The 14,241-nt window shown below is 47.3% G+C and overlaps 1 protein-coding gene across 1 annotated transcript; it reads left to right on the plus strand.

The window, feature by feature from the left end:
* The first annotated feature begins 954 nt into the window (after nucleotides 1-954).
* Nucleotides 955-13,753, plus strand: PDCD7 (programmed cell death 7). Its single transcript, XM_037155727.2, has 5 exons — nucleotides 955-1,865; nucleotides 4,739-4,877; nucleotides 10,151-10,387; nucleotides 10,647-10,734; nucleotides 12,600-13,753. The coding sequence occupies exons 1-5, from the start codon at nucleotides 1,011-1,013 to the stop codon at nucleotides 12,721-12,723; spliced, it is 1,443 nt and encodes a 480-aa protein (XP_037011622.2). The 5' UTR covers nucleotides 955-1,010; the 3' UTR covers nucleotides 12,724-13,753.
* The last annotated feature ends 488 nt before the right edge of the window (nucleotides 13,754-14,241 follow it).

A 14,241-nucleotide genomic window follows, 5' to 3' on the forward strand; every position in this document is an offset into this window, starting at 1 on the left:
TATCAATGTCAACATCCAGATTGTGATACTGCACTACAGTTTTGCAAGATATTACCATTTGGAGAAACTGGGTGAAGAGTAGTATATTATTTCTTACAACTTCATATGAATCTATAATGATCTGAGTTTAATTTTTTTTTAAATCACTAGCATGATTTACCTTCCCCTCCTGCTTAAAACACCCCAGTGCTTTCCCATTGTTCCTTAAGATATGAGATCCAGAACACTATAATCGCTGTCCACCTCCCGGGATCACCAGGCTCCCTTCAGACTTTCTGTGCTCCCTCCGCGCTGGCGTTCATTCTTTCGGTTTCCCCTCCAAACCTACTCTTACCTGCTAGGGCGCTTTTGCACATGCTGTTCCCATATGAACGGTGCTTCCCTCTCTTCTATTTAACTCCTACTTATTGAACTCCTCAGATGAAGCATAAATCCACAGGACAACCTTCCCCAGCTTTTCTGACAGTCAAATTCTTCTACAAGCTCTTCTCGCCCCGTGTTTTCCTCTTTGGTATTACTTACATTCACCTCAGCACTTTTACATTTGTTTGCATAATTACTTGATTAATGTGCTTTCTTTTTTTTTTTTAAGATTTTATTTATAGAGAGAGGGGAAGAGAAAGAGAGAAACATCGGTGTGTGGTTGCCTCTGATGTGCTTTGTACTGGGGACCTGGCCCACAACCCAGGCATGTGCCCTGATTGGGAATCCAACCGGGGACCCTTTGGTTCACAGCTCGCGCTCAGTCCACTGAGCTACAACCAGCCAGGGTTTAATATGTTTTCTTTACTAGACTGGTAGTTCCAAGGACAGGAACTGTATCCGTTAGTCTCCTCGTCTGCAAAGCAAAGGTCTCCACACTTAAAACGCTCAATCAGCAGACTGAATGTCCACCCTTGCGCCTAGCGCGTCACCTTGTCGTCGCGCGTGGTGTACGTCACTTCCTCCCGGAAGACTTTCGGAAAACCACTCAGGTTCCTGTCACTTCTCAGAATCCTCTGGTGGTAGCCATGGCTCTGCCGCCGTTCTTCACCCCAGGTCGCCCCGGCCCACCACCTCCGCAGCCGCTGCCTCCCGCTCCCTTCGGCTGTCCGCCACCGCCGCTGCCCTCCCCCGCTTTCCCGCCGCCTCTTCCCCAGCGGCCCGGCCCCTTTCCGGGGGCCTCCTCTCCCTTCCTCCAGCCCCCGCTGGCTCTGCAGCCCCGGGCCCCTGGGGAAGCCTCTCGTGGCAGCGGCGCCTTCTACCAAGTGCCTCCACCGCCGCTGCCTCCGCCGCCTCCCCAGTGCCGGCCCTTCCTGGGGATCGATGCCGGCGAGCGCCCGCGGCCGCCGCCTCCAGGCCCCGGGCCGCCCTGGAGCCCACGCTGGCCTGATGCACCGCCGCCCGACGTGCTTGGGGACGCGTTCCTGCAGCGCCTGCGCGACCGGCAGTGGTTAGAGGCGGTCTTCGGAACGCCTCGGCGGGCTGGCTGCCCCGTGCCCCCGCGCACGCCCGGCGGGCCCAGCCTGGGCGAAGTGCGTGCAAAGTTACGCGGGGCTCTGCGCCTGGTGCGGCGGCTGCGAGACCTGGGCCAAGCCCTGCGCGAGGCCGAGGCCGACGGCGCTACCTGGGCCCTGCTGCACGCCCAGGCGGCGCCGCTGCGCGCCGAACTGTCTGAGCGACTGCAGTTGCTGACCCAGGCCGCCTTTGTGGGCGAGGCACGGCGGAGGCTGGAGAGGGTCCGGCGCCGCCGGCTGCGGCTCCGTGAGAGGGCCAGGGAACGCGAGGCCGAGCGGGAGTCAGAGGCTGCGCGAGCTGCGGAGCGCGAGCAGGAGATTGACCGCTGGAGAGTCAAGTGTGTGCAGGAAGTGGAGGAGAAGAAGCGGGTAAGAGCAGCGTTGCGCACGGGGATAAGGACAGTGGTGTTTGGAACGCGAAAGGTCGTGAGGCTTTGCACTGCCATTCCTCAGGGCGGAGTCTTTTTCCTCATTTGTAAAGTAGAAAGATAGCTTGCCTTTCTGACCTTATATCTCCGCACCGATTACGTGTTAATGGTGTATAGTACACAACACAAATGCTTCAGGTGCACTGCCAAGCACTGTGAACAAAGTAGATTACTCAGTGGCGTTGCTGGGATGACAGAACTCCTGCGCCAACGTTCTGACATTCTGACACCAACAGTACAGGACTAACAAGCCTGTGGGACCTACACGATTTTAAGAATACAAAATATAGAGTACTTGGGGCTTTTCCGCAAGGAACATATACCCTAATTGGTTGATGGGTCAATAGTGATGATTTCCCCAGGATGCCTGTGTTTACAAGTGCTGAATCACACATGCTGAGTTTCAACAATGGTATTTTTCAGCACTTGATATGTATAATGGGCAGTGTGCTAACGTTGTTACATACACCAGATCTTGAAAACTTGTAACAACCCTGAGGTGGTATTGGATTGGACAAAAAGTTTGTTTAATTTTTTTCTGTAAAATAAGACACATTTTTCATTTTCACTATAAGTTTATTGATTTGGGTATTTTGAGTCAGCTATGTCCTGCGTGGTAGAACGCTGATTGTTCTCAGTGAATGTCTCGAGTTGATCACTGAAACTGGTCTACCCAATCATAGAGCATCAACTAGCGAGAAATACAGCATGAAACTTCACAAACCACTTTTGACACGTTTAATCAGTCCCAGCACCTTCCCTACAATGCACAAATCTTTCTTTTTTGTGTGTTTCAGTTGCCTTTTTACCTTTCTTGAAATAATACAGCATAATATATTGAAAACATTGCATATTTTCTTCCATCTTCAATATTAAAATGACTATATAAAAATTCACCAATTTAGATAGTTGTTTTTTTTTTAATGCACGCTGGTAGAACAGCTGTCACATGTATACAGCCTAACAACAGGGGTGTCAAACTCATTTTCCCCAGGGACCACATCAGCCCCGAGGTTGCCTTCAAAAGGCCGAATGTAACTTTAGGACTGTGTAAATGTAACTACTCCTTAACAGTTACTCGAGATCTCGGCACTGTGGCTGGGTGGAAACAAGGTGCTGGGCGGATAAAACAAGGCGGAGGGCCGTAGGCCTTGTGTTTGCCACCTGTGCTCTAACAAAATTATTCTGAATGAAGTTAAAGACAACTAAGCACTACTAGAGCCATCTTACAGAAAAAAGAAAAAAAAACATGAACATTTTGGCCAACCTAATATTATCCTAATTTTACAGATTAGGGAATTAAAGTATAGGGAGGTTAACCTGCCAACAATCACACAACTGGTTTATAGCAGTTTCACTCCTAATTTGAGCCCAGGTCATGTGATTCCAAAGCCTGTTGACCTCAAACTCTTAAGGGGGGCTAGGCTGAAACTGGAAATGGTCAGATAGTTGTTTAAGACATTGTCACTACTTTTGAGTGCTTCTAGGCACCCTGCACCATCCGCCACTCTGCACTACCAGCTAGTGTTCCCTCTTCCTCCTCCTGGTGCCTGCTACTGCCCTAGAGTATGATGTAACTCCCCCCCTGAGGTGTCTAGATGGCCAGCTTTGGCTTCAAGCTCCAAAGAACATCAGTGCTTTTAAGAAGAATGCTCCCTTAGTCTAAGGGAGTTTGGGTCAGTTCCGACATTTAATAAGTACCCAGTGCTGGGGGCTGGGGATAGAGATAAATAAGACATAATGCTTGTCCTCGAGGGGCTTAGAGCCCCGTGGGGGTCATGTCTGCATTGTATTCTGTGTTAAGATTTCAATGGCAGGCACTGTAACAGCCCAGAAAAGGAATATCTAATTCTTTGGGGAAGGTATCAGGGAAGGCTTAGATGATAAAGTGACAACTGAACTGAGTCTTGAAGGAAATGTCAAAGCCAAGTGAGAGCAATGGGTGTGGCTCCGGCAGACGGAGAAGTGCGCAGAGAGGACTGCAGCGGCGCGGTAGAGCGGAAATGGCGGGATTGCAGGTGCTGACGTGCCTGGTGGAAAAGAGCCTTGGGTAGAAGATCTTCCCTACCATATATGGTGTGGGTGTTGGAGACAGAGTCCCTTGGGTGGTGGCTTGAGGAACCAGAATTACTTAGTGTACATGTGAATCAACTTAAGAAAAGTGGGACATGTCTTCAGGTGTTTGAAAGGTGGTCATGTCGAAGAGATCCTTGGTAGTGGAGTTTTTTAAAGGTCGTCACTGAGCATTATGGAGAGCTGGGCCTTTCCAACCCCGTTCCTTATCTTCCTTGCTAGCCTCAACCTTAGTGTCCACGTGTCTGCATTTTTAATGAGAGCCACAACTTAACAAGGTAAGTTGAATGCAGATGGTCCTTGGGCCAGATTTTGAGAAACTCTGAGGAAGAAATAAAGACTAACACCCACTTGGAAGCTACAGAGAGGATAGTCCTTTGACAATACCGGGATAGAGGGCTGTGTTGTGCAAGTGCAAGGAATTGGAATATAGATCCTGTAGAGTCCCTTTTTAAAAATTTTTTATTTATTTTTTGAGAGATGAGAATGGAAGGAGAGAGGGAGAGAAACATCTATGTGTGGTTGTCCCTTGCACGCCCCCAACTGGGGACCTGGCCTGCAACCCAGGCATGTGCCCTGACTAGGAATCGAACTGGCGACCCTTTGTTTCACAGGCCCGCACTCAGTCTACTGAGCCACACCAGCCAGAGCCGGTAGAGTCCTTTTTAACACCAGGACTGTCTGAGCCTCTGAAATCTCGCTGCTGGGCAGCTGTTGTCATGGGCTCTCTGTCTCCTCCAGGAACAGGAACTTAAAGCCGCTGCTGATGGTGTCTTATCTGAAGTGAGGAAAAAACAAGCAGACACCAAAAGAATGGTGGACATTCTTCGGGCCTTGGAGAAACTGAGGAAACTCAGGAAAGAGGCTGCAGCGAGGAAAGGTAACCGTGGATATTTGCATGTCTACCTGCATTTCTTCCCTCGTTCCACTGTTTCTTCCCTTTCTTTTACCATAGCGTTTGCCCTCCCCCCAACTTTTGAAGGAAAATGCTTGATACTTCATTATTGTCACCCAGTAGGGTAACAGCATGTCAGCGGTGCCTCAGAAGCTTTGAAACAGGAAACCTCAGAAGGTGTTTAGCTCTTGGCAGCCAAGGTTGAAGAGAGAGGCAGGTGTGGGACCCGCTGCACTGTCTTCCCTTTGACTCGTCCTTCCCACCCCAGGCAGTCCTGGCCACACTTTTCCGAGTGAGGTTGTCATGCTGGTCAACTTTACCCACCTGCCAAGGTGAAAGCCGGCCTATCCTAGTCTTACCTGATGCTTCAGAAGGTGTTGAAAACTTTGTATGTGCCTTCAGATACATTTCAAACCTGAAACGTGGATATTTGAAGAGGTGAGAATGGCCAGACCGGGCAGGGAGTGAGTACCCTGCAGACCGCATGGGTCCTCCCCCACCCCCTTTATCTGCATGTCACCTTTGGACTCAGGAAGCCTCAGTGGTCCCCTCTTGCCTCTGGAGTTCTCCAATTGTGCCTTCCCTTTGCCTGTGCAGACCCTTGCTCTTGCTAATCTATTCGGCTAGAGGCCTCCAGCCCCATCTTTGCTATGTTAAGCTCTCTGTATGCTTCAAAGCCAAATTTAGACGCAACATCCACCATCCCTTCTGCCCTGGGCTGAGGTGACCTCCTGCTCCTTCTCACCTGAACCTAGTTCAGGCCACATGCTGCCTTACTTAGTAGGTTGTAAAGCCATTGGCATTCACCAGGGATGTTTGAGAGTATACAAACACCACACTATCAAATGAACTCCTCTGTGTGGCTTAAACTGTAAGTGAAAACTGTGATTCAGACCCTTAATAAAGTTGTGTTGAGTTGTGACCATTGTACGTTTAGCTAGGTTCGTTCACTCGCTAAGTGACGAGCTTCTGCGTGCCAGCCTGTAGAGTGGCTGACTCGGATTCAGGCCTCAGAGTCAGATGGTTCCCCGGGGCATCCGTGCATCGTCTGCTGTGTCTGTGCACATCTCTTCCCTATGAGACTGCGAAACCTGAGGGCTGCTGTCTCATGCTCCCCTGTTCCGTGTCCTCCATGAGGCAAGGGCCAGTGATACTTTGCCAGTTGAATTTACCAGCATAATTTCTCACTATTAGTCTCCCTCTATTTGGCCCAAAGTAAAGGCAATTGTAGAGGAAATTGGGATCTGTACAAACAAGCAGGTTCTGTGGCATTAGCTGACTGAATGTGGAAGTGTTTGGTCACTGCATCCGGCTATACTGTGTGTTTTAAAAGAAAATCAGAGGCTTTCTAACTCCTCTTTTCAGAGTGTATGCACCTCCACGTAAGTGCTGAGAAAATGAGGCTGGGTGTGTAAGTAGGGCCACATCACTAAGTGTCTTACGGGCTGGGCTAGACTTCTCCCCTGCGCTTTAAACCTGAGGGGAACCACTGGGAGATTTTAAGCGGAGTGTGAGATGGTGACAAAGACCAGGGCCAGCAGAGCAAAGAAAGGTTGGGAACATTTAGCAAGAGAGACAGGATGAGGCTGTTGCAGCCTGGGCAGAGATAGGGTGAGCTAAAGGCCAGAGGTGAGTTGGAGAAAAGTAAACAGATTTAAGAGATATGAATAGAGTATACTTGTGTGTGTGTACATATAAATAAGTAACTCGGGGAACTCAACACGTGGGAGCTAAAGGGGAAAATGACTTCCAGTTCTCACTTAATCTGTCGAGTGCATGATGATACCATTCTAACTACCAGGGAAACAGGAAGAGGAGGAGGATTTGGATTAATGAGTTCAGCTGGGGACCTCTTGAGTTTGAAGTGGCTGTGGGACATCCTGGATGAGGGCTCATCAACATGTAAACAGACTGAAAGGAGGGTGCGCAGTAAGGGATGAGAGCCAAAAGGGCAAAATCCAGGGGAATGTTAAAATCAAGATGAATAAAGGGAATGCTGCCACAAAAGAGATCGAGGGAGGTCAGAGAGAGGAGGAGAAGGTAGACCTGCTGCCTCCTTCTGCAAAGTGGCAAACGCTTGGAGAGACTGAGCAGTCTTGGCTTGTTTACTTAAACTGTGTGCCTTGGTTTCCTCATCTATAAGAAGGGAGTAGTGATGGTGCCTGCCCATGGGTGGTTGTGATGATTAGATTAGGAACCATGAGTAGAGTGCTTGAAATGGTCCTGGCACATAGTAAATGCTGTATACGTGTTCCATCTTATTTTTATTATAGAGTGATAAGAAGTGAGAAATACCCCTGGGAATTAGTACCCCGCAGATCAGTCATGACTTATGCCTGGGGCTTTTCAGTGGACTGGAAGGAGTGGAAGCCTGACTAGTGTGGATTAGAGCAGGAGTAGGACAGAAGACACGCCAACAGTGAGGTCAGCTTACGAAGGTTTGCCTGTAGGAAGAAGGGTGCAAGGGCAGCACCTGGCAGTGTGTGTACATGTGTGGGGGTGGGAGAGGGAGGCATCTTAGGGTTATGGGAGGAACTTGCATGTTTAAATGCTGAGCCAAGGAGTGAACAGAGGGAAAAGGGTCAAAGAGGAGCAGAGGAATAGTCGATGGCTCAAGATCTTGCAGGAGGTAGTGAGATTCGGATCCCAGGTGGAAAATTAACTTAACTGGTGAAGGACCCATCTTCCACCAGAATGAAAATGGAGACAAGGATGGGTAGCAATGCAGATGAGTGAAATCGGGAGGAGGAAGTTAAGACATTTTCCTGCCTGGTGGCCTGTCTTCTCTGGGAAGTAGGTTAGATGGTTTGCTCTTAGAGTCAGTAAAGAAGCAGGGCTTTCAGAGATCTTTGGACTAGCTGCTGTGAGGAATGAGTGACAGTCACACAGAGACCCGCAGGAGTGCGGTTGCAGGGAGATGCCGTATGCTGTACGCTGGCTCCGGTCGCATGATGAGATGGCTTCTTCCAGGAGAACTTCCGCTCACACATGAGCACGGAGCACTGGGCTGCTGGGGTTTTGCTTTGTGGATGACCACAAGTTTTGGAGAGAACAATTGGAAAATGGGTGGGATCTCATACATGAGGTGGGAGAAGAAGGTGAGAAGACTGGAAGGGTAGAAAATTGTCAGAGGAGAGATTAATCGGATTTCAGATTTCAGGGGGGAAAGTTTTTTCTGATTATGCCAAGGTCCGAAGACTGAATGAGGCCCCAAGGTGTAGGTAGCAGAAGGGGAGTAAAGGCGGCTGTTACCTAGGAGCTGCTGGAACCGCAGGAGTAAGTGGTGGAGGTGGAGGAGATCCAGACCTTGTCAGCACTTGGGGTCAAGAGGAAGACTGAGCGAGGAGTGCCATTTCCGAGCAGATGTGTCAAGTTAACCAGGAGTGATCCGTGGAAGGGGGAGGGAGCTACGGGTGGGTGGCACAGGCCCGGCAGCCCGAGACAGGAGCAGGCGCAGCGCCTCCTGTGGTCTGGAGCACTTAGGGGCCGACGGAGTGTCACATATTTCCAACATTTTAGTGGCACATTTTATGGTTGCAGAGAGACTATATGGCCCACAAGCCTAAAGTATTGGCAATGTAGCTGTTTGCAAAAAAAGTTTGCTAATCCCTGTTCTAAGTAAAGAAACTAAAGCCATGAAATTATTACAGACAACATAATGACAGCTTAAATTTCTCTGTGCATAAGAATTTTATGTGTATTTTGTATTTGGAAATAGTCCAGCAGCTTTTAGTAGAAGGTGGAGTTGAGTTGTTGCATCTCCATCTCTGGCGGGGATGAGAGAACAGAAACCTGGTCAAGCAGAGTGGTCCTGAGAACTTGATCTGGAGAAATCTTAGCCTTGGGGGAGAGCGCACATCAGCCAAAATGGAAAATTTAGTGCCAGAACCCTGTTGAACATCGTTTGTTAAATGAATCAATATTTATCACTTTCTTTGTGTCAAGTGTTAGGTACTGAGTAAATGTGTAACTTTTTAAAGAAACAATTTAGTAATATACTTAGATCTCAGGTAGTCTTGGGAGTATTCATAAAATTTCCACTCTCGAGAATTACGTTGTACAAATAATCGATACAAAGGAAAAAAGTAACATGCCCAAGAGTGTTCATTGTAACATTATATGATCACAAGACCTTTGGAACAGCCCCAGTGTCCAGAAGGAAGGAGTTTATTAAGTAAATTTATGATAGATACACTGATTTGGTGAAACAGGATGGAGCCATTAGATAATTATAAAGAGAGGGAAAGAATGTAGGAGACTGACGTGACGATGTGGAAATTACACAGTACGTTGAACTCCATGAAGTTGCTAATCTATGGGCAAAATGCCTGGAGAATCAACATGGGGAAATCAAAATGTTTGATCATGTCAGTGGGATTAGGATTCTTTTTCTCTCGTGTATCTGGCATTGTTGAACTGCTGCCATAATAAATATGTTTTCCTTTAAAATCTTCAAAGATGAGCAGGATGGACCACACGCCCACCCCTCGAGGATGAGCCACTTGGCAGCTTCAGCGGCTTTTGTATTGCAGGGCCATTATGGCAGTGAGTACACAGCTGTGATCTGCTCGAGTGGTCATTTAATTTAAAATTTTCCTTATGAGATTCTATGATGCACAACAACATGCATGCACAAAAACAACACCTAAATAAAAAAGCCATCATCAATTGCCATTATCCCATAGAATTAGTAAGAATTCTTGGATATCACCTAGGCACTAGCCTAAAGTGTTCCCAGTTATGGCTCCAGCTATGGTGGCTATACTATTAGCTGACCTCACAGATAAATGAGGGTGGCTAACCATCCCAGGTCTCTGAGGACACTGGGGTTTAAATGCTAAAACCGGGCTGACTTCAACAGTCGGTCACCCTTCTCTCAGCAGCAGACCGTGAGGTCATTGTGGTTGGTTAAGGTTAATTCTTCCTCAGCAACCACATGTGCTCTCCCAGAACCTCACACTCAGAGGGAGAGTGTTTATTAGCTGTGGGAAACGGGAGCCCACTATCCAACTGCAGGATCAAAACCATTAGAAATAAACAAAATCAAAGGTTAAGTGGCACCGGAGAGAGGACTTAGAAAAAGGGAAGTCAGGGTAGAGTCAGACTGATTGGAGACTAGAGATCAAATTGACCCTTGAAGATTGGTTAGAATTTACAAATTCACTCTATAAGTAGGACTTTGAGTCTGCTACTAAGAACACAGATTTGAGGATAAGAAGAAGTTGTAACTAAAGTGCTATTTGGGTCTTTTTGCCCAGGGGTCTGTCCTCCGGCCTCAGCAGATGAGACTTTTGAGCATCATCTTCAGCGGCTGAGAAAACTCATTAAAAAACGCTCTGAACTATATGAAGCTGAAGAGAGAGCCCTCAGAGTTATGCTGGAAGGAGAACAAGAGGAAGAGAGGAAAAGAGAGCTGGAAAAGAAACAGAGGAAAGAAAAAGAGAAAATTTTACAGCAGAAGCATGAAATTGAGTCCAAGTTATTTGGGAATCCAGGTAAGTTCCTCTGTCATCAGTGGAGAAAAGGAAAACACTAGATGGACTTTTTCCCCGTGGCTGACCTCAACCTGAGCTAAGCATGGTGTGCAGCAGTGACACCTTCAAGATCTGCAATTCCAAACTATATCCTGGAAATCGTGGGTAAAGATGAAACACATTTGGTCATATTGTCATCAAAGACCCAGTTATCTTGCCTTAGGAAATAGAGTCCAAACAGGAAGCAGGCTGATGTGGTACTGTGCCTTTTCTTTTGCAGATGAGTTCCCACTCGCTCACCTCTTGCAGCCTTTCCGGCAGTATTACCTCCAGGCTGAGCACTCCCTGCCGGCACTCATCCAGATAAGGTTAGAGGGGCCTCTCCGTGACGCTGTGTCTGGTTTTTTCATGTTTCCTTTGGGTTTATATAAAGTTTCCAGGTTTTAGGGATGCCACAGGCATCTTGTTTAGTCTTATTTCATCCTTGAAATGAATGTAGATGTCCCTGTTTTCACAGGTGAAGAAACAAACTCAGGGTGTGACCTTCCCTTTTGTAGTCTCCCAGGCTGTGCTGTTAGTTGACTCAGAGCATTTTTCTTTTTCTAGTTCTCTTTTGCTGCTAAATCGACCCTCCCTGTAGACTTGCCTGCGGAGACTGTTTAAGACCCGTGCTGCTGACCTATGAGTTCTTGCAGGTCAAAGTCAGGAGACCTAGGAACGAGAGTCTCATCTGCATATGCAGTTACTGCAGAGCTAAACTTTGCAGCTCTCACGGTCTCACTTTCCTCCCCTGTAAAATGAAGATGGTGGACCACAATGTGGCCCTCAGACTTGAGCAGTAATACTGTCCATACGCAGCCTTTGGACAGATCAGTGTGTAGAGTAGTTAGAGTGAGCGAATGGGTCCCGCGGCAGCTTAAATCTGTCACTGATGGGAAGCACTGTGTTGTTTCTGGGCGTCTCCTCAAGGCGTCTACTTGGGGCTTAAGAGTCTTCAAATCCTAGTTCGAAAATCACTGACCTAAGTGATCTCGAAGTTCCTTCCAAAGCCCCCACGATGCTCTTTTGCACACCAAGTTTGTGTTTTGGGAAAAGTGTACGTATTTCTGGCTAATACACAGGTTTTAGCTTTTAAACATAAGTGCAGTCAGTCCTGTACGGACTGCGTTCTGTAAACCCTGACACTGAAGCAGAGGATGCTGAACCGCTGCTCCCGAAGGACGTGAAGGGCGAGGTTTTTGTGAGCCTCTGGCCACGACGTTTTTGTCAACCCATGAACACATATTGTTTTAGGTGGATTTTGTAAAAGATTGTTTGTTTATTTTTAGAGAGAGGGGAAGGGAGGGAGAAAGAGGGAGAGAAACATTGATGTGTGAGAGAAACGTCTGTCAGTTGCCTCACAAGCCCCCAACCCGGGACCTGGCCTGCAACCCAGGCGTGTGCCCTGACTGGGAGTCAAACCAGTGATCTTATGGTTCACAGGCCAGCGCTCAATCCACTGAGCCACACCAGCCAGAGTTGCACATGTATTTTTAAAGACACCTCATTTAACATATCTTGCTGATCGACATTGAACTCATAGCTAACAGCGTAATTTATGCCTGAATGTAACTTATCTAACATCCGTTTATTCTCCATAAGGCGTATCACAGCCTTCTCAAGCCAGTTAGCACTTTAATACTATACTTGGGGGTATTTTAAATAGCAAAATCATCAATAAAAAGCACAAAATGCAAAAAAAAACCACATAGCACTAAATAGATTGCAAAAAGGACACTGGTTTACAATGTGAGAAATAAAAACAAGACGGCAAAGTGTCACCTTGTCTGGCCTCAGTAGGAACGTGCCTGTCGGTGACTCAGGTTTTACACCGCTCTGTGCATATTGGCAAGTGACCACAGAAGCTCCATGGGTAATGACTTTGGGGTCACAACTAAATTTGAGTGAATAGGCAGATTTATGAATATGGAATCTGCAGATAATAAGGATTGCTTGTGTATTAATTATTTGGTTGTCTATAAGATTATAAGTTCTTTGGAGTTTCTTTCCTTTTATATGCATATTTAAGAATTACCATCTTTTGCATAATTCCTAGTAATCTAGTTCTTTTCGTGGACTAGTATATCAGTCATTCATTGAAACAGTAAGTCCCGAAATAGAATACTTAGTTGCTGAACATCTTGCTTGGACTAAAACAGAAATAAATAGTTTTTTTTACCATGTTCTTATTAAGGCACGATTGGGATCAGTACCTGGTGCCGTCTGATCATCCTAAAGGCAGCTCCGTTCCCCAAGGATGGGTCCTTCCCCCGCTCCCTAGCAACGACATCTGGGCCACTGCCGTAAAGCTGCTGTAGTGAAGATGCCCCAGGAGTGTGGACCAGGCAGCGCTCTTTCCAGCTCTAAATATTAGTGATGCTGCCATCTTCTTGTGCTATAGACTGAACATCAGCCTGTGACTCTGCATGGCGTGGCCCTACCCAGAAGTTACATTTTCCTCCTGTGCTCTGTCCTGGCCAGTGGTGCTTCTTGAATCGGGAGAATAATATGGTTCTTTAGGAAAGGACCTAGGTAAACTGGGGCTACGACCGCATGCCTTGGTTCACTGAATTTGCCTCTGTTTTGAGGGGCTTGGTCCAGAGTGACTGGTTAGTTCACTGAACTTCCTTGAGTGGCGATGGGTGAGTACACGCCATCCACTTTAACACAGGTGTGCACAGCGTAGTGTAGCAGCCCTTCCCCCAGTGCTGAGTTGAAGCCAAGCTTGATGCAAAACCTCCATACCCTTCCTATCCAAATAGCCCTCTGACTTCCAGGAAGAAAGGTCAAATGCTCTATCTTTGGTTTTGCGGATACCACTTCCAGTGCCCCTTGAGAGGCTGCAGGCTGCAGGCTGGGCTGGCAGAACAGCTGGTGGCTGAGTCAGGTAGTCACGTGGGGAACGAGGAACACCTGCGCAGTGCCTGAATTTGGATGGTGTCTTCATGGAGGACGGCGCCCTTTCCCCCATGTTAGAAGGATCCTAATGAGAGGAACTGCTTTTTTCCTTCCTAGAGGTCTAGTTCAGAATTCCCGAGGATAGAAATGTATTTCCCTATGGGAGTGAGACCTCGACCTCATGCACTCAGTAGGAGCTGGTATGGCTACGGAGCGGACTTTTCTGAAGAACCCAAGCTCCAGAAGTGTCCACCTATTCGGTAGTTAAAGCTAGGGGGAAAGCAGATAAAAATAATGCAGTTTATTTTTTTATGCTCATTTATAAATGCTCTTGTGCCTGGAGTCAGTCAGTGGTATATAACATGTCAGCTCTTTGTTTTGTTTTGCCTTTTGTCATTTATTGTTATTTATACTTACAAAAAGCTAAATAAATATCATTTTTATTTTTTAGTTTGAGCTTCTGCCCCCAATTTGTTGCTGCCTTCCAGATCACTGCACACACTTTCACGTTGATGAAACACATTTTTCACTCCAAAATTCAAATTTATCACATAAACCTTTTGCCACAGCAGCATCTCCAGCACCAGACTTTGTGGAATCCAACTCTGGATAGACGGAAAGGACACATCAGCTTTGGAAATGATGTCGTGTAGTTGGAAGCTGTTGGGTGTGAGATCCTGTCACCTTTGTCCCTTTGCTTAATTTGCACTGTGCTGTCTATGTAGTGTGTGTGTGACATAGTTAACGGGGCGTGAGAGCCAGCTCGCCTCCCGAGTGTGTGTCTAAGCCTAGAACTTGAAAATCCGAGGTGATTAGCCTCACATAGCCCTTTCGTTATAACTCTCCACCATTTGCTCTCTGATGCAGGAAAAGTAGAAATGAAAGAGAACTTGTATGTTGTATGTTTGGTGTCCAGACGGCCTGGCCGGGGAGCATGA

Source organism: Artibeus jamaicensis, unplaced genomic scaffold, assembly GCF_021234435.1.
Source record: "Artibeus jamaicensis isolate MK-2021 breed Jamaican fruit bat unplaced genomic scaffold, CSHL_Jam_final contig_548, whole genome shotgun sequence".
In the NCBI taxonomy this organism is placed as follows: domain Eukaryota; kingdom Metazoa; phylum Chordata; class Mammalia; order Chiroptera; family Phyllostomidae; genus Artibeus; species Artibeus jamaicensis.

Excerpts from the sequence above, each read along its gene's own strand:
- PDCD7 (XM_037155727.2), top strand. The coding sequence starts at position 1,011 with ATGGCTCTGCCGCCGTTCTTCACCCCAGGTCGCCCCGGCCCACCACCT. Across the intron at positions 1,866-4,738 it reads AAGTGGAGGAGAAGAAGCGG|GAACAGGAACTTAAAGCCGC; the intron begins GTAAGAGCAGCG and ends TGTCTCCTCCAG. Across the intron at positions 4,878-10,150 it reads AGAGGCTGCAGCGAGGAAAG|GGGTCTGTCCTCCGGCCTCA; the intron begins GTAACCGTGGAT and ends CTTTTTGCCCAG.